Source organism: Saccopteryx leptura, chromosome 1 (assembly GCF_036850995.1).
Source record: "Saccopteryx leptura isolate mSacLep1 chromosome 1, mSacLep1_pri_phased_curated, whole genome shotgun sequence".
Taxonomy (NCBI): Eukaryota; Metazoa; Chordata; class Mammalia; order Chiroptera; family Emballonuridae; genus Saccopteryx; species Saccopteryx leptura.
In genome coordinates, this window is record NC_089503.1 from 125,140,844 (window position 1) to 125,168,489 (window position 27,646).

Consider the following 27,646-nt stretch of genomic DNA (forward strand, 5'->3'; position numbering starts at 1 on the left):
TAATACCTTAATAATCTATATATCTCCAAGAAATAGATTGGTTTGGAGACAGGCATTCTAAATGAGAGACTCAAAAAATACAGAAGCTCAGGCTCCATGAGTATCTCTTTCCCTTTCATGGTGCCTGGTTGTTAGGCAGGTGGCCCGGGACCAGCCTGTGATCCTAGGATTGGTCCTGCTGCTTTGTCTGGCACCAGGTGCTATCCTTGCCTGGGGGCAAAGCTCCCTAGCTCCTCCCCTTCTCATTCCAGCCCATAGGCAGGGAGAGGAGGGGGAGAGGGCAAATGACATCCTTTGAAGCAAGTTATACAAAAGTAATCAAACTCCTGCTCACATCCCAGAACCAAGAACCCAGTGGTACTGCGACATCCTGCTGTGAGGGAGGATGGGCGGAGTGGGCAGCTAAACCTTTGTGGCAGGAGAGAGGTAGTTACTTTACCAGAGGAGGAGAGACAGTGTCGGCTCCAGGAGTCATTTCATTTTGTTCAAATACCTTTAATATCAATTGCAATTGCTATGTAATGGGGCATATTATTCCATTGTAGGATAGCTATGGTTTTCAGAACTTTTTACTTGCGTTAAGCAAAAACCTTTATCTGCAACTTCTGTCCTCCAATGCCATTCTGCAAAAGTCAAATTTCTCTTCTCTCTGAGAGCTTTCCCTTTTTTGATGTTAGCCACCTGTCCCCACAAGGTCTTCCCTTCCAAGCCGGACATGCTCAGTTCTAATATACCAGCGTTTCCCTGACCTCCACCGCTGCTGTCACTATTCGCCCCACAGGTGTGCAAGTTCATCAGCATCCCTCCTATAGTGTAGCACCCCAAAATGGATCTATTTCTCCAAGTTTATTTGAAGCCAAAGAAAAAAAGTGAAGTTATACTTCCCTGGTGCTGAGATCCCAACTACTAACAAAGCTTGGGAACAAATTAATACCTGAGAGGCTCATTACACTATTTGTTGAAGTACAAAGAGCACAGCACTTAAAGTCAAACGTCCCGAGGTTAAAGGCAGTTTCCACCTACCAGCCGTGTCATCTTGGGCAAGTGTTCTTGCACCTGCTTGCCCATCAGTGTGGAATTGACTTTGGGCAGCACTGTGGCCTGCTCCTGCTGAGGGGCAATGAGACCTTTGATTCAGCAGGCACTTAGGGATGTGCTGGAGTGGTTCTCTAGACAGTTATTGAAACCTGGTGAGCAGCCCTTCCTGACAGTCTCCCAAAGACTAAATAACCTCTTAAAGTGGTCCATGGCAGTTCTCATACCTGGCAGAATTTTCTCTCTAGAATACTGGACGTGATCACAGGGCCCAGAAGTTAGCATACCAGAGTGTGGAACTTTCCTCAACCCTCGCGTCAAAGAACCTTCCCATCCTTTCATTGGAGATCTTGGGCATCCCTCCGTCAGCCCAATCCCAGTCCTCTGGGTTTCCCATCCATGAAGTGAACAGCCTAAGTCGGGCTTCCCCAAACTGCTGATTGTTGTGGACAAGTCCTGCCGGGAGACACAAGACCCGACTCCGGGGACAGGTTCAGTGACACAGATCCACTTTATTCAGGAAGTAAGCTAGCTTACATACATGGGTTCAGCCTTTAGGGTGTTACAGCGTGTCCTTCGTATCCAATGGCTGAAAAGGTCAGGGAGCTGCATGGTTGGCGCTAAGTCACCTCCTTATAGCAGGCGAGCTTCCTTCCTGGATATGCCCAGGAGGCTTCTGGGAGCTGGAGTATTCTCACAGCATTGCATCAGCCACAGCTGCTAGGAATGCACTCTGCACTCCACCCACAGATTGTCTCCAATGGAACAGCAGTCATCAAAGAGATTTGTAGCCCTAATCAGGTAGCTCAGGTGATTAGTGTGTTATCCTAATATGGCAAGGTTGCAGGTTCAATCCTCAGTCAGGACACATACAACAAACAACTGCTGAACGCACAACTAAGTGAAAAAAATAAAACAATATCTCCCCCCTCCTCCCTTTCTCTCTAAAATCAATTTAAAAAACAAAGGGCTTTGCGAGCTGGGAATCATACACCAATGAGATTACAGCTGTTAATTCTAAAGCATTTCTGCATGCCGTTTGGCTGAGACACGCTCTTTGCCATCCTGTCCACAGGCAGCAAACATGTGGATCTGAGGATTGCATTTTGTCATCTTCACCATGGTTTTCATCATTCACTTTGGCCTACATTTCCACAGCTTGCTTTCCTCCTGGTTTCTCTACCTCTCTCCTCCCAGCCCCTGGACACCTAATTGCCTAATCGGGTGTCCTGCTCCCACAGTCATTCTCCTCAGCGGCTGCTCCTGCTAGGGCTGTTTGTATTGTAAACAGTCCAAGAGGAAGAATCTTGCATAATGGGGTTTAGGTAAGACAAATTAGGTTTTGTAAGAAGGCCATTAACGACAATGAGAGCTACTATGGTTTTAGAAGTGAGTTGAATGATTTGTGGACAAAATGGCAGGTCAGGTATGCAAAGACTAACGTTGGCTTCAGGACCATGGAGAAGTCTGGGGTTAGGATAGGAAGATGTGAGTTTAAACCCTGGCTCAGTATGTTTCCCCAAGAAAAGGCCTTGCCATAATCCTGTATATTTCTAGTTTGAAAGTGTTATGGTAGGCCCTGGCCTGTTGGCTCTGTGAAAGAGCGTTGGCCCGGCGTGTGGATGTCTCGGGTTCGATTCCTGGTCAGGGCACACAGGAGAAGCACCCCTCTGCTTCTCTACCCTTCCTCCTCTCTAGCTCTCTCTCCCTTCCCTTCCCCTCCCGCAGTCATGACTCAATTAGAGCGAGTTGGCCCAGGCGCTGAGGATGGCTCCATAGTCTCCAACTCAGGTACTAAGATGGCTCTGGTTGCAACAAAGCAATGCCCTAGCTGAGCAGAGCATGACCCCCTAGTGGGCATGCTGGGTGGATCCCGGTCAGGTTCCATGTGGGAGTCTGTCTCTCTGCCTCCCCTCCTCTCACTAAAAAATTTTTTTAAATATGTTATGGTAAAATAACAACACCCACAAAAATTGTCTTCTTTTGACCCCCATGACATCACCATCCCTGAATTGCCTCAGGCTCTCTGGTTGCTGTTTCTCCATCCTGTTCATTCCTTAAATGTTGATGTCCCCAGGGTTCTGTGTTTAGATCTTTCTCACTTCATGCACGGCCTCTTTCTGGGTGTTCTTAACGCTTCCCCGGGTTCAGTTACCAACCACATGCAGTGGTCTCCCGAATCTGTTTCTCTAGCCCTGATCTCTCTTAAATATCTATCCACCTACTAGATAACTTACTCAGATGCCCAGAGCACCTCTGAAAAATAAGATCTCAAGCAGACCTACTTCTCCTGGATTCCGCCCTCTTCCTGCACCCTCTGATCAGTGAGGAGCACCGCTCTCCACCCATCACTCACACCCCTGGCCCGGATCCATCCTGGCTCGTTCCTTCCTCTCCTTCACATGTCTGCAGCCAACCCAGCAGAGGTCCCCAGACTTCTGCCTCCATTCTCTTTTTCCTACAATCATGGCTACAGACGGCTGTCTTCCATCTGCTGAGTTATTGCCGCACACCCCTCCCTGGGCTCCCACCTCTGCGATTCCTTCTGTCCAGTGCATTCTCCTCCAGGGGGCAGGAAGGGTGAACTTTCTGAAAAACAAACCTGATGAAATTAGTCCTTGTAGCCACACCTTTCAGTGGCTTCCACTGCCCTCAGGACAGAGTCCAAACATCTTGGTACCTGGCAGCCCACGCGGAACAGCCTCAGCCGGGATCCCTAGCTCGTGCCTGCTGTAGGACTACCCTTGGCCACCAGGTGTACCTGCCTCCTATGCTCCCAACTCACTGTTCCTCCTTCTGCCCCACCTTTCCCCAAGTCTGTTCTTCATCCCCCACTCTACTCGCCCATCTAAATCTTCCTCATTTGTCCACATTAGTTATATCACCTTCCCAGAAAAACACCTCTTTGACCTCTTCCTCAAGTCTGGATTAAGTTTATTTCTTACTAATCTGAAATAATTGTAGGGCAAATTAGTTTAAATGAACAAAAAAAAATTTTTTTTTTAATTTAAACTTTTAAAGAATGACTTTGAAGCATCACAAATAAATAGCCTGAACCTACTCCTAAAAGTGTTGTAGCACTAAGTGCTCTAATATTGACTATCTATAAAAGATTTATTTGTACTTTTATAGAAAACCACTTTCCTTCTTGGTTCAAATATTAATCATGGGAAGAATTCTATTAGGAACTTACATTAAAAGTCATTTCGTCAGAGGAATTGCAGTGAAACTTGCCTCCAACTTGAGTACAATTAATATAACTCCTAATGAACAAAATTCTGAATTAAGGGATACCATAAATGTAGGTCATAAAAATATACAAATGCTGTTTGAAAGAGGCCGCATTACTATGGGCTACAAAATAGGAGTGAAGTAATAAAAGCAGTGAAATAAATCATCCTATATCTTTGGCAAAAATAAAGTAGATGGTTTAACACTTTTTTAAATTACTGTCCTCAGTTTACAGGAACTGCTTTGATTTCTCTGTTTCCCAAAGCTCTGAATTCTGCTTCTGGCTCCCAGTGTCTGTGAAGGCTTCCAATGTGACCCTCAGCTTAATGACAAAGAAAATTGAAGTTTATCTCATTCCCAGCCAGTGCAGATGACTTTTTCGTTGGTCTTCGTGATGCATTAGGTCCGAGACCAATTCAGTGAGACTTCCTGAACACAAACTCAGGAACAGGCTTTGGTTTTAAAATTTGCGTGGTTTTAAAATTTTGCTTTCAAGTGTTATTTATATAGTGGTTAACTTAAAAATATTAGCTTGTTTATCAGCTGCACTCAGAATTACACAAGATTTAACACATAGTGTTTAGGCTTTGGATCAAAATCTTTCTTCAATTATGGTTCAATAGTATTATGTTAATGTTTAAGCATTAATAATGCAGATAAGATCTTCATGTTTACTCTCCCAGTGAGGCAAAATAGCTTCCTATTAAAGAATTACAACCAGGATGCCCAAATGTTTCTCGGGCCAGTGATTAATTCCTACCCAGCTGTGGTTGGCCCCTCAGTCACGCTGCCAGCAGGAGATTCCGTCAGCTCCCGTGACATCTGCCTTGTGTGGGACTCTCTTCTAGACTCCTGCAGTGAACACACCAGCTCAGCAGGGTGGCTCCGCCTTATCCCCCAACTCCCATCAGCCCAGCAAAGCCCCTTGAAAATGCCAGGCCACCCTGGAGGGGTCCTAGAAAAGCCACAGGAGCCACCTGGAGCCTCCCCAGGCCGTCCCTGGTGACACCATGGATCATGACAGTGGATCTAGAGCAATTCTCAGGGCAACCGATCTGCGGGAAATCGTGGAGCTCCTGGTACATCGGACCTCTGTCCTCAGAGGCACGGGCATGTCCAGAGATGGAGCGCGAGAAGCAGCAGGAAGCCTCAGGGCACCGTGATGAAATGCCTCTGAGCACTGGGCACTGCAAGAGGCACGGGGAGCGAGGGGTGCCGCCTCTGTCTTTCCATTCCCTTGTTTCTCCGTGGGCTGCTTGCCACGAAAACCTGCCGGGCCCTTAAAACAGACCTTGTAAAGTTACCATGGAAATGGGCAGGGCAACCCCTATTGTCAAGTAGGAGGAGACGATTTTCCAGTGTTTAACTTATGTTACTGAGACTCATTATTCTGCTCTAAGTATTTCAGAGGGCTTCAGAGAGAACAACAGCTACTCAGCCTCTCTATGAGTAATTAAAATCCTTAGTTCCTAAGTTCAGGGATCAAATCTCCAGCACTAACATCCATGGCCCAGTGGTTTTTCAGTTGTTTCTATAGAGCCCCCCTTCCCCACCCTCCCACCGGCTACATGAAGTATCAGTATCTTGCAACAGTGAGTTGGTGTCTTAAAGAATGCCATACTGCCTGTGCTTGAAACTGAATAAGATCGTGTTTCTCTAGATAGAGATACTGCACTTGCTGTTGCCATTTGGATGAGAGAAACAAAACATAAAACTAATCTTTAAATGTCCTTCCTTTTGTTGTCGGGAAATAGACTCTCAGGTTGCATGGACAATCCTACCAGTGAATAATGAGCTTGGATAGGAGTGGAGTCATGCCCTTCGTGGGCTGTCTCACACAGGGCTCTCTTTTTCCTGCCGTTGTATTCATTGCACTGGCTCTTGCCACCACTGTATTCACAGAACCAGAAATCAATAAGTAATTATGGATAGGTGAGGGATGCCTGCAAACTTCCTCCAATGTCTAAGCCATAGTGGATGAGAAAGTGGACACAGTCCTCCTGTTGTCCTTTGCTACTTTCAGGACACTGTCCACTGTCCAGTAATGAGCCCATAGTCCTGTTTCTGCAAACTGAAGTCCTGAGCTCGGACTTGATAGCCCTTCATCACCCTCATCTGCTGGACGTTTCTAATCAATATGGCATTCCAATGAGAGCTGGAAAGATATTTTGAAATATTGTCAAGGGGAAAAAGCACAACATGGTCAAAATTTAAAATTTTGATTTTCAAGTCTTTCAGTGAGAAAGACAAGAAATACTTTAATACTTGCATGTTACCATTTTTAGAATTCATAAATTTTTACTTTGCAGTACCAAAGATGACGATAGAAAAGCAGTAAATCCTCCATAGCAATAAATAAAACTAGTGAATGTAGAGCTGTCATTTTATCAAGGAAGTAACTCATCAAGAATTTATTAACCCTTCTTCCAGGCCAGAAAATTCTTCACAGAGAAATGACTGGAAGGACGTAAAAACTTTTGGCCAGATTCTAAAACAACCCCAAACCTAGTGTCCTCAAGACTTACAAATTCAGCTTCTCGAGTTCTTTCTTTTCTAAATCACTTGATGTCAAGTTGGAGGAGAAAAAGAAAAGGCAGAGGTTAAACTCAGCTGTGATACTGTCTCCTCCACAGATGTAAGCATTTGCTCGTGGATGTTTGTATTGACAAAAAAGGTCTCCCTTCATGAGGTTCCCTGACCTGTCTGAGACAATTCTCAGACACGCATCATATGATATCTGTCCGAAAACAAAGGCACAAATGGGCACAGAAGCAAAAATCAATTGTGCAAAAGTGGAAATCGATGCACATGGCAGCTGCTAAACAAGCAGTGACTAAGTTATAGCTGTCGGGGGACGGATCCCACGTCAGCGGGGTCCTGCCGAGCACGCCCAAACCGGATGTTTCCTCTGTGCCGTCACTCTTCTGCGAGGCTTTATCCATAACATTTTAAATCAAAGCCTACAAAAGTGCCCAAGAGACAGAAGGCAGGGGAAAGGGATTGGATCAAGAACTAGAAAACTCCCTCTGTTTCGTGTAAGTTTACCACCGTTCTTGCTCAACTTAACCCGCTGTTTTCAGTGGATCCCAGTGAATGGGATGCTGTTATGTCAATGAGAGTTCATATGCTCAGGCAGAAAAAGGATGGTCTATTTCTTCTCTTCCCCTTCTCATTAGCTGTTCCTTCCCTTTCCCGATGCCCCCCACCCACCAGGCTCTTGCTGGGAAGGGGCATGAGAGGAGATGAGAGCACAGCCTGGCCAGTGAGGTTGTAGCCTGGTACTGGTTCCCTCAGTCTATGGGCGATAGCCTCCTTCTCTCATGGGCAGTGGTGTGTTTGCTCGGTGGTACCGGCTCCTAACAGGGGACCCTTGGCTGGGACCTGTCCTCCGCCAGCTAGCTGCTGTGAACTCTCCATCAGGCTTGGGCTTCTGCTATCCCACTGCACACAGGTCAGGGTGCATACAGATGATGTGTCCCTGCAGCTAAAGTCATTTTGAAAGTCCTGTTTAAAAAGAGTACACTTTAAGAGTATAAATTACAACACAGGCCTTGGAAAGAGCTCATGTGGTAGACTCAAAACTCAAGTTTCTTGCCTGACCAGGCGGTGGCGCAGTGGATAGAGCATCGGACTGGGATGCGGAGGACCCAGGTTTATGACCCTGAGATCGCCAGCTTGAGCGCGGGCTCATCTGGTTTGAGCAAAAGCTCACCAGCTTGGACCCAAGGTCGCTGGCTCAAGCAAGGGGTTACTCGGTCTGCTGTAGCCCCATGGTCAAGGCACATATGAGAAAGCAATCAATGAACAACTAAAGTGTCACAACAAAAAACTAATGATTGATGTTTCTCATCTCTCTCCGTTCCTGTCTGTCTGTCCCTATCTATCCCTCTCTCTGACTCTCCCTCTGTCTCTGTAAAACAAACAAACAAACAAAAAACCCTCAAGTTTCTTAAGGTCCATTGTCAGTCTATCCCTAGCACAGAGTCTATGTGTCATCCTGCTAATGTCACTGAAGATACCGGTCTCTGCAACTCCCAAAGTCCAGAGAGCTCATGGTCAATCTGAATAAGCAGTTCACTTGTTGGGATTCAGGAGTGGGAGGATGGGGAATGCCCAGCCCCTTCTTCCAAGGAAGCTCTCACCACCAGTGCCTTCTTCCCTCCAGAGAAGTCTCAGCATAATCTTATAGACTATAGAGATGGGTTGTGTGCTGATCTCCAGAACTCTATTTTGTCCTCCTCCTTTACAACTATGAAGGGATGATCTAGTACTTTATGTGGAACAATGGGGCATCTATTCTTCCCTGCCGTATTCCTTCACCAGGGTAGAGACGATAGGGGGAAAATCCCATGATCATCCTGCTGCAGTACCTGATCACAGGTGTTTCATCGCCTGCAAGCTATCCACGGCTCTAATCAAGCGTGTTTAGTAAACCCAGAATAAACATGAATTAAAAAGTTAGAAACTTATTGCCCTCTGTATTAATTTCTTATTGCCTTGTGAATAAATCAGTGGCTTAAAAACAAAAATTCATGATCTTACAGTTCTACAAATCAGATGTCCAAAATGGGTTACAATGGGCTAAAAACTGCCACATGTGTGTGCTCCCTCTGGAAGCTCTCCAAGAATCCATTGCCTTGCTGTTTTCAGCTTCCAGAAGCTGCCCTCTCTGGCCATGTCCTCTCCCTCCATCGCCTAAGCCAGCAGCTTCGCGTCTTTGACTCTCTGCTTCCATGGGCACCCCGCTTTCTCTGAGACCCTCCCTCATCTCTCTTACAACCACCCTTCTGATTCCACTGGACCCACCCAGAAAATTCACAGTAATCTCCCCCTTTCCAGATCTCTAACCTAATCACCTCTGCAGGGTCCCTTTTGCCATGAAGGTAACACAATTCACAGGATTCAGAAGTTAGGACATGGACATCTCCCTGTGACCATTATTCAGCCCACCACACCCTCTCACATGAAAGTCTGGGCGTAGTGGTCCCAGCCTGATGCCACGCCCCCCAGACCAGGGTCTGGCTCCTTCTCACTCAGTGCTCCCTTCATTAATGCTGCCCTCATCTGCATTCTCCGCCCTGGCCCTCAATCTGTCCAAACTCCAGGCATTTGGGAGGGGAGGGGTGGGAAGTGTACACTTTTCCTTTAGGAGTGTGCCTTTGGAAATATAGATCTTAGTCACGTGGCCAAATCTCCCTGTAGAGAGGCACCAACACCAGTACTCCCCTTGATGTCTCTGCCCATTTTTATAAGAACCACTTTTTTGAGAGAGCCCACAGTACTGCCATGAATTGAAAATACTTCTGCAGCAATTGCCAGTTGGCTTCAGTTTTGAAAACTGTCCCAAGTCCCTGACCCCTTAGTCCTAGGCAGAGAAGCTAGCTCAGTGGGAAAGGAGGAGGGGCCATGAGTTTCCAGATTCTATTTTGTAGCTCCAACAACATCAAGAGCATGAATATACCCAAGGGAAGAAGTGAGGCCAGCACAGGACGTGGAGACAGCTCGCTGCTGCTGCTTGCCCTGTCATAACACGGTGCCCAGGATAGGCTGTCAGCGGTCCCTGTGATGAAGCTGGAGGAACTCGCAGTGCCCATGCACTCCGCTGAGAGCCAGCCGGGCTCTGCTCACCGGAAGTGACCCATTTAACCAGGCGACACATTCACCACTGGTAAAATAGGTAGCATCAAAGACATAAAATAAAATACACATCAATTGAAAATCTACTTTACCATCTTCAATCTATTTCCCTTTAAGTATTCAAAATACACTTTTACAAATCCAAATCTGACCTTGTCAGTCCCCCAATTAGAAAACTCTTCAGTAGCCTCCAGTTCCCTCACAATGAAGTTCTGCCTGTCTCTCCAAGCTCACCTCCCTGTACCTTCACACTCAATCACTTCCTCTCAGTCACACTGACCTCCTAGGTCCTCTGAGCTCCTCCTTGCTCTTCCTTACAGGCACAAGGCTGGGCCAGCCTCAGAGCCATTGCAGTCTATGCTGGGCACAGACTGATACCTCAGCCAGGACTGCCTTCCTTCTACTCCCACCAAGCCTGGCTGCTTCCACCTCAGAAGAACTGTCACTCCCTCTAGGAACCTCCCTGACTCTCCCCAGCTCTCCAAGGCTAGTCAAGATCTCTCATAATAATAACCTGTTCTTTTCCTGCATCGCTTTTACGATAAATGTGATGTGATGCAATCATTTTTAAGTGTCTATCTCCTGCTCAGGAGCCATGCCTTCCTCTTTCTCTGTCCATGACTCTGTGTCTAGCACAGTGGGGGCTACTTATCAATGCTTACTAAATAAATGGAGCTACCACAGAGTTTAAGCTTAGCAGTGGGCACATTCATTCATCCTGCTTCCATTTCCATGGTCTGAAGCATTTTTAAATGGGTGGAATTTGGAGACCTCAAGATTAAGAGCCAGGGTGAGCTTTGAACTCATTAACCGCTGTTGAGTGTATGTATATATAAAATACCTGGCTTTTCAAATGTTGAAATGACTTTTATATTAGAAGCCAGACATTTGGATTAGCAAACCTAAAGACTAGACTTTGCTCAGTTTCCCCCTGAACTTTGCAACCCTACTTGGAACACAGAGTCCACTGATAAAGACCATTTACATCAGATCTGTGTTTTAAGACCTCAGAGGTGATGCCTGGAGAACAAGAGGACTAATCTGGTCTTATTCCAGTTTCTCTAAGTGGGTTTTCTGCATTGTATTGGTACCAATTCAGTACTAATAGTTAATAATGGTACACTTTCTTCAACCAAATTATATAAATTTCTTTCCAACTTGTCAAATCTTCTTGATAATATTGGTTCTAAAGAATTAGGCCAATGGCAGTAAATTGAATTTCTGAAGCGAGTTTACCTCAGTATTTGCTTTTAAAAATATGGTACTGTTGAAGAGTCCTATTCTTATATATACTGTAACTTTAAGTATTCAAACCAATTTAATTAAATGTTGTTAGGAGCACCAAAGCTGAAACAAACTAATGAAAGCAACTGGTATGTCAGGTGGTATTTATTTCTGCATTAAACTGCAAATACTCCCTTTTGGCCCTTGCAATTTAGTTTAAATATTTAACTGTAATAGCTTTTGGAATTGTTGATGGAATTAGTTTTAATGACTCTTTAACTGTTTGCCTTAAAAATAGATGAAAGCTTGTTTTATTGCAGCAAAGAGGAGCTGAGGTTTCACTGACATGTGAAATCTGCCTTGGTCTTGAGTCACACAGACTCTGAATCATCTAGGTCCATTTTCTATTGTTGATGTAAGAACAACCAAAGTTATAGAAAATTTTGTAAGAATTTACTTGGGCCAAACTAAGGACATATTTAGTATCAAGATCTCAACAGACTGAGAAAAAGCTACAGAGAATGAGAATAGCAGTCTTGCAGATCTTCTTAGACATTTGGAATCATAGGGAATATAGGGAAGATTACATTAAATCCATTGGTGGTAGATCAAGAAGACAGAGAAAGCAAAAGGGCAGGGAACCTTGTGATTGGGTTTAACATTACAGCACAGTAAATAGGAATGGTATAAGAGCAACAAGACCATGTGCTCCCTTAAGGGTGGTTACGCCTCTGGGAGTTCTGAAAAAGAGGGTTATTCTGGCATTTCAAAGGTGTGTTAACCTAGACACAAGAACAATAGACAGGGCTTGCTAAAGGCAAAGATAGACCATTTATTAGGGAAGTTATAGGCCTGGGGCATGACTACCCACCATGACCAGCCCAGTTAGGAATTTATGATAAAATCACCCTGTGAGCCTGACCAGGTGGTGGCACAGTGGATAGAGCATCGGACTGGGATGCAGAAGACCCAGGTTCGAGACCCCGAGGTTGCCAGCTTGAGCGCAGGCTCATCTGGTTTGAGGAAAGCTCACCAGCTTGGACCCAAGGTCACTGGCTTGAGCAAGGGGTTACTCGGTCTGCTGAAGGCCTTTGGTCAAGGCAGATATGAGAAGCAATTGATGAACAACTCAGGTGTCGCAATGAAAAACTGATGATTGATGCTTCTCATCTCTCCATTCCTGTCTGTCTGTCTGTCCCTCTCTCTGACTCTCTCTGTCTCTGTGAAAAAGAAAGAAAGAAAGAAAGAAAGAAAGAAAGAAAGAAAGAAAGAAAGAAAGAAAGAAAGAAAGAAAGAAAGAAAGAAAGATCTTTGTTAAAAAAAAAAAAGAAATCACCCTGTGAGAGGACTATTGGTCACTCACCTTGTCACATTTATTACAGAGTCCTTTCCCATTCACAATAAAATACCATTTTTTGAGATAAGAGGATAAATGTGTGACTACCACTAATTCACAATCTTTTCTTCCTCTGCTTCCTGTGATTACATTAATAGGTTTATTCCACTTAAAAATGGCTAGAAAACTGGCACTGTTTTGAGCAATCGAATTTCTCAGGAGTGAGCAGTAACATCTGAGCTGGGGACCATTTTCAGGGGATGGCAACAATTCGTGTCTCGACTTTCATTTGAAAAATAGGTTCCTGACGAAGGAGTCCTGTTAGTGAATGCAAATAACAAGCTCTAAACGTGTTCTAAGTTGAATGAGTGGATGAACGTGGGTTGCTAAAAGCCCAAAGGACTTTCACCACACTTTCTTTTTATCTCAAGTCACTCAAAGCAAATTGGAATTGACAAGCTTTATGGGCTGAGAGTTTTCAAGGACAGCTGAAGCAAAACAACATGTACTTGTTACTTCAGAACCAAATGGTCCTTGTATGCCTACTGAGAAATGCTTGTTTAGAAACCAAATAAATCTTATCAGACTCAGGAGTTCTAGCGCTGTTTTTAAAAGGGAGAAAAAAACACCAACGACTAGACACTAACAGTGTGTGTGTTAGTATATATGTTGGGTTCTAACTGATATGCCCAGTGGAAATAAACAACTAGGCCCCATTTTCAAAGTTAATTATTAAAGCTTTTGTCTGAATCAGAAATGCCTCTTGTCATTGGAAAAGATTTGTTATTCGAAATTTGGAAAGTGAAACTTTGGAAAAAGATCTGTTAATAGGAGCATCCCTATTTGATTTACCATCCATAGCTGTGGGATTATTCACTAATCTGTCCCCCTCCACCCCATTGTTAACTGTTTTCTAAAATGGGCCTTCTTCCAGAGGTCAGAGGTCACAACCAAAGTAATGGGAAGTTCCATTTCCTGTTAATCTCATCTTCCGAAGCACGTTAATGAGGATTTGGTACCTAACCCCTTTTCTTTCTCCCTCATCACCAGATCCTCCAAACAGCCCTTGAGATATTTACTCTTCCTTTGCACCTCCTCTCTCCAGATTGAAGAGCCTCTGGCCCTAATCCTTCCCTAACTCCTCCAGCTGGTAGAGCCCCTCGTCCCTGTGCTTCCCTTCGGTGCAGGGAGCGGTGCACCCCAGTGCTGGCTGGCCTGGCCGTGGCGGGATGTTGGGGCAGTCAGGAGAGGAGGATGTCTGCGCACACTCCCACATGGCTCAGTTGCATTCTGTCACACAGGAATGCACTGCACCCTGCTGCGGTCTTCACCGTTCCCTGCCCGGTCACATTCCCACGCAGTGACCCTTTCTGAAACCAGCCTTTCAGTCTGGTGGGCACATTGCAGAACTAAGTATGTGCTCCAGCACCCAACCCTAAAAATATTAGAGCATGTCCAATGAGAAATTGATGCACTCTCCCTTCTCCTTTTATCCCTGGCTCTCCTAAGGGTTTGCGTTTGGGGAGAACTGAGTGCACTTGCTGTGGACAGGTGCATGAGTCTTCTGAACGGTGATGCATGAAGCAGTCGCGATGAGGCGGGGGTGGCGGGCAAAGTCGTGCTCCGAGGGCTCTGCGGGGAATCAGCAGCGCTCCGGGACCAGATGCGTCCAGGTGGAAAGATGCTTCAAAATACTTTATAGGATTGGTTAAGGAGGAGGCAATTTTGTATATCTTACATTGAAGCATGGGCAGCTGAGAGAAATGATCATTTAAAATAGAGCAGGCAACCACCAGCCTTTTGGGAGGTGCCATTTACCTAAACTAACACCACCTTCAGTGTGGCTGCAAGAATGTCATAAAAGACAGACATACCAAGAGCAGAAGGTGATACTGATGAGGTTGCTCTGAGCTAAAATTTTTTTAAAGATAACCTTTATTTGTTATAAAACATTGAAGTATAAGAATTTAGAAGCTAGCTGTAAAGCCCATGACATTGGCCAGCATTTTATCTTACAAATGATTAATGCAGTGATCTGAAGTCACTGGATCCTATTAGCATATGTTAGGCACTTTGTGTTGCAGGGTCTATGCTCTGCTCGGGACCAGGCCTTTAGAATTCAACAGGACAGCCGCCCTGCCTCACAGCTGGGGAGCGGACAGGATGGCAGCATCCTGTAGTGTGATGTCATAGCATTTTGTTCGCCGCAGGAGAAGAAAATAGTGCTAAGCAACATTGTTCTAAGCTCCTCCAGAGCTCAGTGGTGTAATTCATTTAGCAGTAGTGATTTAATGAACATGTAATGCCTGCCTCCTGTTTCCCTAGCACAAAATGGGGCAGAGTAAGTCAGATTGGACAGGTGTAAAAAGGGAAGATGCTGTGGAGCTGACCGATCTGGGGTGTAGACGTGTGAAATTGAATCACATAGCCAGTGAATACCAGGTAATCGGATGTGCCTAGGGTGCAGTGAGTATGTGACACTTCTCTGCTCTGAGGTGGGGACCTATTTTTGTTCCTGTGAAAGTCAACCTTGAGAATGCCTTATCTGACATCCCCAAATGAAGTCGGTAACTTTAGGGCCTCTGAGGATTTAGCACTTTAAAAATGGATTTCTGTGTCTCTATTAGTCACTGCCATCTATGCATAGAAGTCCACGCTAGGAGTTCCATTAGCATTACTTAGGGGCTTTGAAAGGTACCAGTGGCCAGACCCAACTCAGAACAATGTAAACAGACTCTCAGGGCCTGTGGGCCAGGCAATACTATTTTTAAAACTCCCCAAGCTGATTGAGTCATTTTGACCGTTATTTACAGAAAAGCAACTGACACAGAGCTTACCAGTGATTATGATACTAGTGTGTACTAGAGAGAAGGGCTGACTCCTGACAGCTTTCTCGTTGTACCTCTCTATCACCAGGGAGACCAGGGCAACTAGTTCTGAGCCTTGACAAACAGTGCTGGCTCATCCTTTGCACACAAACCCAACTAATGCATGTGCTGATCTTAACTGTATCCTATGCAATTTCCAGAATAAGAAGCTATGGGGCAAGTGTGTGTTAGACTAACCTCAGATGGACCAGTCTGAAAGCCACTTACTTAGTCCCATCACTTGAACTCTGTTAGTGGAAGTTTCTCCAGTAACACAGTTTTCTTGGAACTGATTACAAATATTGATCGACTTATGACCCATGCAACTTATGACCATTCGACTTTACAACCACAATCACTAGCCACGACTGCTCCACGGCTGGCAGCACAAGCGTTGCCCAGCTGGGTGTACGACAGTGCAGATCTGTTAAAGATTTTTATAACATCATTTCACAGTACTATACATATAGCCTACTCAACTTATGGCCAAATTGTGTTACAACTGGTCTGTCGGAACCAATTGTGGTCGTAAGTTGAGCACTAGCTGTACAGGATGGTCAAAAATATAAAATGGAGATTGTTATAAATTCAGGGCCTCAGAGTGCTTAAGGGGAACATCTGTGGGAACTAAGTAGAGTGACCATCACATAGACATACGGTGAAGACCAATGGTTGTGAGGCTGTGAATCACATTATCTTGACTCTCCTGCATTCTGGACCACTGAAAATACAGTATGGATGATAGTAGCTTCAGGGATTAATACAATGTCATAAAGAGATACTCAGGAACTTTAACACAGAAGCTGGAACTGGTGGAAGGACAGTAAAAGGGTAAGATAAAGAAAATTAGATTATTTCTTGTGGCAATTTAAAGTTCAGTGACCTTGAACTCTTCTTCTCTTTTGGATTTCTATTTCTATATACTTGGAACAACTTAACCTCTAGTTTTAAGTTTAATGCATTAAAAATAAAAACCACTTTGGACACAGATATCATATCACATTTTTGACAGTCTGGCTGGGTCTTGAGCTGAAGGGCATAACTTCTAGGTCATTCTGCTGGAGGTGACCAATAGCCATTAAAAAGTTCCTTATCATCAATATTAAGGATTACCAGCCATTCTGTAGTTACTGTGACTATTCTTCATTCTGTTTTTTTTCCCTGAACTGTCTTATCTAACTCTTAGAAGCCAAAGGGTTGATGCAAAAGGGAACTAGGTCAACCACCTGATAAAATAGAATTCAGAAAAAAAGTGTCTGGTATACAGTGAGTTAAAACTCTAAGAAGAAAAAGCAGTAATCAAAGAGACAAGTAATGATTGAAAAGCTACATGCCCAAGTTGTTTGTGTTTATGTAAACCACTTTCAAGCCTTTGTGAATGACAGTGGGAAGTAAATGAATAATAAATTGATTGCAAGCTGTCTGGATAACAAGTATTACATGGCTATTTGGATAAAAGAAGTGTTAGCTTAGTAATAACTTTCCTAAAGAAAATGTGTCTTCATTTTCCTTCTTCTTTAGAAAGCAAAACAATTTGTTTTCAATTGAATGATGAAAGATTTTTTTGCAATAAAAGATATGAAAGGATAGGACATTTATCCTTAAGGCAATTGATTATTCCCCACAAGCAAAACGGGTGTTGATTGATCTGTACCCTGGTCTTTAGCTTCTGATGTTACACTGTTTTTCATGAGATTTGGAAATATGTATCACCATCACACTAAAATTGTAAAGTCCCTTCCAAGCATTCTTGAAGTAGCAACGTTAGAGTTCTTTGTTCTGGTCATTGCATTGTACCTTTTGCTCTGCCTTTGTGAATGGGAGGAAGATGGCAATAGGGAAGTAACCAGAGCTCCTCTTCTTGCGCCTCCAGCTGTGACTCTGGAAACTGCTCTAATCCAGAGCCTTGATTAGGTTACCACTCTGTTCTCTAAGCTCCTCCTCTCCCAACTCCATTCAAAGCATCTGTGCCCATGTGCACACCATCGCTGGCCATTGGCAGAAGTGTCTGACACGGGATAACATGCTCAGTGCCTCTAACACACTCCTCATCACCCTCTGATATCTGCCGGTCACGTCACCTATAGACAAGTCAATGGCAGGGTCGTGTTTCAGACATGCATTGGCATTCTCAGAACTGTGTCTTATGAAGGATTTGAAAGCTTTGGGCTTGGGTCCTTAGATGAGTTCCTTCCTTCATATGTATATAGTTTTCTATTATATCCACCTTCTTGACATTTCCAGAGATGTAAGTACTTACATGGTCCCACAGTAACATAAGTATCATGAAATCTGAACTGCTAAGCAAAACATCTCCAGAAACCTACAGAAGACAGCAATGCTGAGTGACCCAGTGATATCTTGCTAATAAAACCAAGCTCGAGTTGTGTCGCATTTATATCTGGTTGTCTCCTTTGGTCTTAGAACATATCAAATATTAGTTGATATTCTTAGCATAAAGTACCTTTTTCACCTTCAACAACATATGCAATATTATTACTTATTCATGACCAAAGAAGCCAAACTTCTGACTAAGACAATTTCTTGAGCCGCTACTTGTAACTCCACAGTGTATCCCAATGAGTCCCTTAAATGTCTAAATATTATCAGAAAAAAGGAAAAGCTGAAACAGTTGAAAATGGCTGCCTCTGGGAAGCAGGAATTGGGGGTGGCACAGCTGTCTGTGTTTCCTTGTTGCCACCAGTGCTATTTGACATGTTACCCTGATAGAAATACACTGGACTTAAAAAGAAAAAAGACTGGAAGGAAATACCATGAAATTCTATCAAGACATCTCAGGGAAAAGGGATCGGGGGTATTATTGGCTACCTTTTTTTTATGCTTTATAAATTCATAAAATTATCCGTAATATATTTATATGGTTATTATAAAAAAGATGGCATATATACTTTTCATGTATTAACTAGCTTTTGGAAGGCTTGATGGAAGATTAATTTGGTAGGAAGCAGTTTGGATATGCTTTAAATGGAAAAATGTAATTTCTGGGGCAAAGCAGAAAACATGAGTTTAAGCATGAATATTCAGCTGAAGGTGTGAGCACTCAGCATGAATACATGCTAAAGGCCTTGAGCAGGTGAGGACTGGGCATTTGAGGCAGAGAAGGAAGTTCAAAACATGTAAGGACAATAAACTGGAAGGGAGGAGGCTGCTTGGCACCTGGTCTGTGAACAAAAGTGTGAACACTTTTGGAAGGTGGTTGAAAAGACGGCCAGATAGAGTTGGAACCAGGTAGGTAAAGAATAGACAGTTTCAGGGTCATTCAACATTCTGAGCATGACATTTTCATTTAAGTGAAAGCTTCTGGCCAAAGCAGGTTTGCCAAGAGACCATTTATTCCACACTTGGGAAGGAAAGCAAGCACTAAAAGCAGGCCCCCCCACGTCGACCTGTCTGGAGGGGACAGGAGGCGGGTCTCAATTCCCGCTCCTCTCTGTTAACCTTAATGATGGCACAGAGCTTCGTGATCTCTCCTGACAGACTGCAGAGATGTTCTGCAAATTTAAATGCTGGGAACTTGGAAGTGTCAGGAAGTAAGAATCACTCTGCCTTCCTCACTTAATAGGAGTGTGCTGTCTTTGCAGGATGGATGGTCACAATACCACTTTGTAGCCTCATCTTCAACCATCGAGAGGGATCGGCAAAGGCCCTACTCCTCCTCCCGCACGCCCTCCATCTCCCCTGTGCGCGTGTCTCCCAACAACCGCTCAGGTAAGAGACGCCCAGAGCCACCCAGGCCTGACTTCCCTCTTTCCTAACCGTGTACCTGAACCCCACAGAGAGCAGAGTCATCCTCATCCTGTCGTGTGCTGGAAACATCAAATGACTCTGTTTATTTTTCTTGTAGTGACGACTTTGTGTTAGACACAGACTCAGAACAAATCTCTGATAGGTGTCAGATACATGAAATGCATATCACAGGCCCACGTTCAGTGAGGAACAAAGACAAAGAAAACTGGCAAGTGTTTGCAAGTCAGGGTTTACCATGGATGTTATTTCCAACTTAAAATAGTTTGAGTTGCATTTCATTCATTATAACTGGGATAACAGTGTAGGGAAGCAAGGACATGCTATTTCTTCATTTAGAATGGCATGCATTTGAACTACCTCACTGACAATTTCATTACTAGTCCCTATCTGACCAGCTCTCGATTATTACCTTTAAACCAGTGAGTAAACCATTGATAAATTCTTACTACGATCAACCATAACTTTTAAGTCATGTATTTTTTTTCAAATTTTCGTCACCTTCCCATTGTTTAACTTCATACAAACTTATTTACTTGTAGAGGTCTTTTACTTTTCCACCCTTTTTCCATCATGCCATATAATGCCAAACATTAGAAAAAAATAAAAGGCAAAATATAAGCACATTGTTTCATATATACATGGCATGGGTTTTATTGTGGTTTTGCTCAAAGCATAAGTTTTTAAAACTTTTCTTCTGGTTTCTGCATTTTGGGTTTTGTTGTGAGAAGGATGGATAATTATATATGTGTATTCATGCATACACACACAAACACACACACACACCTGGGTAAGTTTTCACTTAAGAAAGTTCCTCCGTGCTCTTCGCTGCCCTCTCACTGCTGAGGAAATACCATTTGCTGGAACGACAGACGACTCAGAGGGTGTGACAGAGAGAGCACGCCCCAGCAGAGGCCCAGCTGTCCTTGAGAACATGTCGTATAACTCTGCAGCACACTGTACTGTCAGGACGACGAGGAAAGTCAGAAATGAATGAGGAGTATTTGACTGAAATAAATGACCCTCTCCCAGTCCTGTGAAAGCTTGTTTTGAGTGTAGTTTTCCTGCTCGTCACGTTTAATCTCACCCTGGACAAGTCAAGAGCCCCACCCTATGTGACTGGAGAAACTTCAGCTGTCTCAGAAGCACAGAGATGACCTTTTCCGTGTTATTTCCACAATTCTTAAAATGATAAAGAGCAATCAATGATTCTGGCAAGCACAAGGATGGTGTCTTTCTATTTTTTTAATGGTTTTGTTGGGGGTGACACCGATGAACATAACTATGTAGGTTTCTGGTGCCCAATTCTGCAGCACCTCTCTGTCCACCATATTGTGTGTTCACCCTCCTCCAAGTCAAGTCTTCATCCATCACCATTTATAGCCTCTGTACCATCCTCCACCCTCCCCTCCCTCCTAGCAATCACCACACTGTGTCTTTTTAAAAGCTCTAATTACTAAGAAACAATCAATATTGGGAAGGTGAAATGATATCATAGGTTGGAAGGTGCCAGAAAGAGCAGCAGCAGCCCATCAGGATGTCCACATCCCAGCCATTCAGCTAAGGTACTGCCTGGTTTTTCCCAGGTCAGGCACATCAAAGACACCTAATAAACACTCATTTGCATGATATGATTTTCCCCAGAGTCTCACGTAGGTTTAGTGTGTGAGGTCTCAGGAGAAAATTACACACTTGATGTAGTTTAATAAACCCCACCATCTGTGCAATATTAGATTCTCATTTTAAAAGTTTTGGTCAAGAGACTCCAAATAATTGTCTCTTCGTGAATGCCTGGCAGTGACTAATAAAAGGCTAGCCTTGATGCAGAAAGAACTAGAAGCATAGGAGCAAGGGCAGGAAAAGGACTCTTCCCGGAAAGAAGGACGGGGAGCAGAGAGAGAGAGGCAGCGCGTGGAGGAGGTGAGCAGACGCAGTGGGGGGTGCTCTGGGAACACACGGGCACTCCACAGAGTCCGGCTGAGGTACGTGGAGCAAAGGTGGTTTGCTTCCCTGCCTTCGCATTGGGTGTCTACCCGGAGATTCTGGCCCAGCTGGTTTCAAGTGGCACTCAAGCGTCTGTGTTTTTAAAAGTACTACAAGTAATTAATTCTAGTGGGCAGCCAGGATCAGCAACCTCTGACAGTTTCAAGAGCTGAGCAATGACCCTCGATTTCATTTTCATAGGTTTCAGAAGTGGGTGGGGGCTTTTCGGGAGACAGGAGGCAATGGAAAGGCCCCTTTGTTTACCTTCCTACCATTTGGCTTGACATCGCTGAGCACTCTGCCTCTTGTTCTGATTTAATTGCCTGTTTCCTCACCTGATAAAGAGCCCTTCTGGTTCAGAAAGTGCGCAATTCATGTTCCTGTCTCCCAGTGTCTAGAACAGGGATTTTCACGTAGAAGATACTAAATTAGATAAAACGAAGCAAAGGTTCCATGAAAAGGCAGAAACATTCAAGGATCAAGCTTACCCAGTGGGCTGGAGCTCAGGGATCCTGCAACGGCATGAACAGTAAGCTGCAGGGTACACTGAGGCATGGCAGGGGAGCAGCTTGGACAACTAGCCAAGGAAAGAGGGCTTAATCCTAAAAATCAAAGTTTAGATGCAGTTGACGAAGCTCTGAGTAGGAGAGGCGGCTTGAGGATCCTGGAGAATAACGTGAGGACAGCCACAGGGTGGAGTGCAGGGCTAACTGGTCACCAGCACTCAGTGCTCTTACTCAGCATCCTCCCCCAGGTCTCCGCATTGGCAGGGCTGTTTAGTTCCTCCCAGTTCATCCCATCTTTCAAGAAAACTAAACCTCTTTTTTTTTGCTTTCTTACCTCCAAGTTCAGCCTTTTCTGTGTTCTAGGATGTTAGTCAAAAAAAAAACAATAACAACAACAAGAAAAGAACATGAAATTCCCAGGGTACTCCTCTAATTACAACCCATCATTATAGAAATGGAGACACACAGGGATGGCAGGGATCACTCCCGAGGTCCGGTGGGCAGTAAGGGGTGAGGTGCGGGGTGTGGGTGAGAGACTGCTGGGGCATTCACAGAAGCTGGAGCAGGACAGAACGAGACCCCCTCAGGAAGAAGGAGCTGGCCTCATACCTGCCCCCAGCTCACCCCGCACGCTGATCTGTGTGCAGCGGGTTCTGTTGGCCCCACAGTTATCCCAGGGGGAAAGTTGCTTCCTCTGCCCTCCTTTAGGGGAGTTTCTGGGTGACTCTGTATTTAAGTAAAACTGCATTTATATTAATCAGAGATTCTTCAATATCAGTAAAAGCTTCTCTAAAACACAGCTAATTAAATAAAGAGGGAAAGAAGAAGGAAAGAAAGGAAAGGAGGGAGGAAAGGAGGAGGGGGGAGGGGAGGAGGAAGGAAGAGAAAAATGAAGAAGAGAAATAAAGAAACCAAGATGGATCTAATTCCTAAAACTGTCCCATAGGCCCTGGGGCAGGTCATGTTCCCACCAGGAAGTCTCTTTGAGAAAGATGGCCCCAGGATATAGTTCTTAATTACTTGCCTTCAAGCCATAAATCCCCATAACTACAAAGCATCAAATGACACAGGGTCAGAGAATGGGTAAAGACAAGAGCCAAAGAGCAAAAAAAATCAACAGGTCCATGACACATATTGATATACACTGAGCCAGGTGTATTTGTGACCTTAACTATTTGTGTGAAACGCCACCCATGCTGTGGAATGAGACTCAGAAAGCCATCCTTTTGATTTCTTTGTGTAGCAAGTGCCCCAGCTTCACCTCGGGAAATGATCAGCCTCAAGGAAAGAAAAACAGACTATGAGTCCACTGGCAGCAATGCCACTTACCACGGAACTAAAGGAGAACACACTTCCAGGAAAGACACCATGACAGGTGAGCTCAGCTTTGTCTGTTTCCCCCTCGGAGCTGGTGACTTGATCTGGGGACAGGGCAAAGGATGGGGACATCAGACTTCAAGCTGTGCTTGACAGCTCAGCCAGACTTAGCAGCTAGCAGGTCACTTGGGACCTTGACAGTGAAGACCTCCAGGAATTCGAGATGAAGATATTAAGCCAGAGGTGTAAAACCTTAGCATCTTATTCCTGAGAGTAGCTAAAAGGAAATGTCCTCTACACACATGTTATCCTCAGTCTTTTTACCTACCCTTTTTCCTCTCACTTGCCCAGCTCATAATATTGTCTCAGAGAGAGAAGTCACCCTAGATTTCTTCTTAATTGACATATCAAGCTTTGCCCATTAGGAATTGAGAGAGGAGAAAAGGGACAAGATAAGAAGAGGGGGGAGAGGAGGAGAAGGGATGGGTAGGGCAGCAAAGAAAGAGGATTAAGGAAAACCCACTGAACTTCTGTTGAGATATTTTCTCCTTTCCTTAGAACCAAACTCCCGAGAAGACTCATTAGGACCAATGACCACAATTTCCCTAAGGAGGAATTGATCTCTTATGCTCCTCATCCTTCACTACCCCTACCATACCCATTGTCTCTCCTTTCTCATCAGCTGGGACTCTGTGGAGGCCAAAATTGATGCTCATCACCATCTCTGCAGTGTGCCCTGCCCAGCATGTTTAATAACCAAACTTAACTCTCCTTTCATTCTGTACAACTCTCCTTGGAGTGGGGTTTGCCTGTCACACCCATCGTCCCCTCCAGGCTCGCCACACACCTACCCTCTGCCCCCATTTGCCCCTCCACCAAGGACCTGGGAGTATTGATGGAGAGGGGGTAATGCCTTAGAAACAGAGCTGCCAGAGTCAACAGGGTCTCTAACTGAGGGTTCACACCCTTCTTTGCCACATGGATGTAGAAAAGGGTCCCTCCTGAAAGTGGGCCATGAAGAATGGGGCTTTAACAGAACAGGGTCACATTGCACCAGTCATTAAATGGGGTACAAAAAGTGCAGCCCTAAACACACACTGAGACCCTCTTAGAAAAATCTTAAAAGCATGGGGCACAGTGTACTGTTTAGATGTAGACCTGCAGGGAAGCAGAATAGACAAACTGGATGATTTATGAGGATTTCTTCCAGACCAGGATAGCGAGGAGAAGTTTTCTAGTGGTAAATGTGTTGACCCCTGAGGCGGTGTTTCCTACGTGATTCTGCTTGGTGGCTCAGAGGGACGCATAATCAACAGATTCTCTGATTCCCACTCAGAGGTCAGCACTCTGCCTCCAGGGGCTGTCCCTACAAGGGAATGTCTCACCCTCACTCCTGAACCATCTACTTAATGGGAGAACTGAGCTTGTATAGGAGAATATACTGTATTATTCACATTTACTGGCTTATTTCCCAATCAGTGTCACCCCAGTTGTAGATGAGCATGAACAAAGAAAGTTAGAAATTCAGATGCTGAGTCACTAGAGCCCTTAGTAGTGACACCAAATTCATCTCATTCATTTTGTCATTATTATTGTCCAAGGTGGCTACCTCACTGGCAGGCTGGGATGATAAATTGAGATTATAATTACAAGAGAAATTATGAAATTGACTGCATTGTTATGTGAGTTTAACTTTTCTCTTTAACTTTCTTGCCCAGTAGAATCATTCAAAAGGCTTTTAAATATGGGAATAATATTTATGTTGAAATAATTCCAATAGTACATGATCATGCACTGCACACATAATAAAATAAAAATAAAATCTAATGTTTCTCATGTTTAGTCTTTCTCGAAAATTGCTGAGATCTTGACAACTTCACTATGAAAATATATGTAAATTTTCAAACTTACGTAGAGGCTTAAACATCTTTGCTCTAATTTACTTAAAAATGTGATTCAGTATTACACTATCAATCTATCAATCATGTAACAAGCTTAGAAGAACATTGAGGTCTTTATTAAATAATATGTATATTTATACAGAGATGTTTCCTTTACCCCAACAAACATTGTGTAAAAGATAGTTGTTACTATCACATTGATGGTGATGATGGTGATGGTGATGGTAATGGTGGTGGTGGTGGTGATGATGGTGATGGTGATGATAATGGCGGTGGTGGTGGTGGTGGTGGTGGTGGTGGTGGTGATGGTGGTGGTGGTAGTGGTGATGGTGATAATAATGGTGGTGGTGGTGGTGGTTATGGTGACGATGGTGATGGTGGTGATGGTGATGGTGGTGATGGTGATGACTATGATGGTGATGGTGGTGGTGGTGGTGGTGGTGGTGATGGTGGTGATGGTGGTGATGGTGACGATGGTGATGGTGGTGATGGTGGTGGTGGTAATGATGGTGATGATAATGGTGGTGATGGTGGTGGTGGTGGTGGTGGTGATGGTGATGATGGTGATGGTGATGATAATGGTGGTGGTGGTGGTGATGGTGGTGGTGATGGTGGTGATGGTGACAATGGTGATGGTAGTGATGGTAGTGATGATGGGGGGTGGTGGTGATGGTGATGGTGATGATGGTGATGGTGATGATAGTGGTGATGGTGGTGGTGATGGTGGTGATGGTGACAATGGTGATGGTAGTGATGGTGGTGATGGTAGTGGTGGTGGTGGTGGTGGTGATGGTGGTGATGGTGGTGGTGGTGATGGTAATGGTGGTGATGGTGCTGGTGGTGGTGGTAGTGGTGGTGGTGATGGTGGTGATGGTGGTGGTGGTGATGATAATGGCGGTGATGGTGCTGGTGGTGGTGGTGACGGTGGTGGTGGTAGTGGTGATGGTGATGATAATGGTGGTGGTGGTGGTGATGGTGGTGATGGTGGTGGTGGTGATGGTGGTGGTGATGGTGGTGATGGTGACAATGGTGATGGTAGTGATGGTGGTAATGGTGATAGTAGTGATGATGGTGGTGGTGGTGATGGTGATGACAATGGTGATGGTGGTGGTGGTTGTGGTGCTGTTGATGGAAAAGACAACAGTGATGGCAATGATGATGGAGGAAATGATGACGGGTTATAGGTAATGAGGGTGGTAGAGATAATGGAATTGCAGTAAGTCTGGTGCCGGCATTTGCTGTTTTCTCTAGTGGTATGAATAAACCCCCAGCCAACCCGGTGAAAGCCAGCAAATCATATAAGAATGGAAAGGATGAGCCAAGCTCCGCTCTGCAACACCACAGCAAGCACCTATCCTTCCAGCATTTACTTGCAGATCAGGGTTCTTAGGACCTCCATGGCAAGAGCAGTACTTCTTCTTATTCACCAGTAAATCCAGGGAACACTTAAAGTTCAGTGCATTGAAAAATGTTTGAAAAACTGCCACTTCCTTGTTTCTAAGGCATCAGAGGATGTCCTACCATTTCCTCCAAAGGAAATATAGCCTCTGCTGTGGGAAAACCAGGGGAAGCTTCACCCTCAAAATGCAACTTGGGAAAGCTTAAAGTGAAAGCAGTTCCTTGCCTGGGTAATACTCTCATCTACTAGGACTTAGAAGTAGACCATTCAGGTTTTTATTCCAGGCTTTCCTCTAACCACCTTTTCTGGATTCATTCTCTAGCTTAGATAGAATCTCTTAAAATGTCTCTCTTTCTAGTGTTTCTTTGCCACTGAGGATCCTTCAGAAAGCCAAAGTCAGCTGTTCATTCAAGCATGTAGGATTCATAGCTTTTTCTTGCGATTTTAATTCCCCGGGAATATTACATGTTCAGAAGCACGCATCACAGGAGGGCTGTGTGATCCCAGCAGGTACACTGCCTGACTGTAAAATTCACGAGGGGCTGTGTCCTTCCTCTAAACTTCCCAATGCCTTTACATCAAATGGTTTGTCCTCTGTTTTTGTCAGTGTCTCTCTTATGCCTTTTGAAGCCATTTTAATCTTTAATGTATTGATTCATTTGGAAATTGTGGCTTACAAAAAAAAAAGGAAAGGCATTTTCCTATGAGTCTACTCTGAGCTCCACACATAGGGGCAGAGCATTCATGAAGACGTCTGCTCCATGTGTCTGCAAAGGCCACAAGTTCAATCTTAGTTACACAGTTTCCTCTAAAGTGATGAAGTGGCCAAATAGCAGGAGGAAAGACGTTCCAGTCAGGACAGCTGTAGCTCAGAAGCCACAAACACAACAGGGAGGGAGGCCAAGGCTATAATAGTGCATGGCCTACCAAATAAAATTGACTTTATTCTAACAGAAAAAAAAAAATTTCACCTTATTTTTCAAGTGACATTTTCCATCAGCAAATTCTAGCTCTGAAAGCTGGTTTTCTTAGGTTTACTCATTCATTCATTCATTCAGCAAATAAAGCACTCATGAGTATTCATCAAGGTCAGGCTCTGTTCCAGATGCTGGGCATACCCACAAATGTGTCAGGACAGACCAATCTCTGTCCTTACAGAGCCTCTGCTCTCATAAGCAAAGGCAGGTAATACACAAGGTAAACAATAGAACAGCTCACCAACAAGGCACTACTAGCATGTGGTGTTGAGAATGTAGAAAATAAAAAGGGTAATGAGATAGAGCAGGGGTCCCCAAACTACGGCCCGCGGGCCACATGCGGCCCCCTGAGGCCATTAAACCGGCCCCCGCCGCACTTCCGGAAGGGGCACCTCTTTCACTGGTGGTCAGTGAGAGGAGCACATTGACCATCTCATTAGCCAAAAGCAGGTCCATAGTTCCCATTGA

The 27,646-nt window shown here is 44.5% G+C and overlaps 1 protein-coding gene across 8 annotated transcripts in view; it reads left to right on the forward strand.

Moving 5' to 3' along the window:
• Window positions 1-27,646, forward strand: part of CTNND2 (catenin delta 2) — a 944,271-nt gene that overhangs the window by 905,832 nt on the left and 10,793 nt on the right. For all 8 annotated transcript variants that reach the window (XM_066374395.1, XM_066374422.1, XM_066374405.1 and 5 more), the window contains 2 exons: window positions 18,933-19,059; window positions 22,828-22,959. In XM_066374395.1, the coding sequence (XP_066230492.1) occupies window positions 18,933-19,059; window positions 22,828-22,959 (259 nt within the window). The remainder of the gene's footprint in view (window positions 1-18,932; window positions 19,060-22,827; window positions 22,960-27,646) is intronic.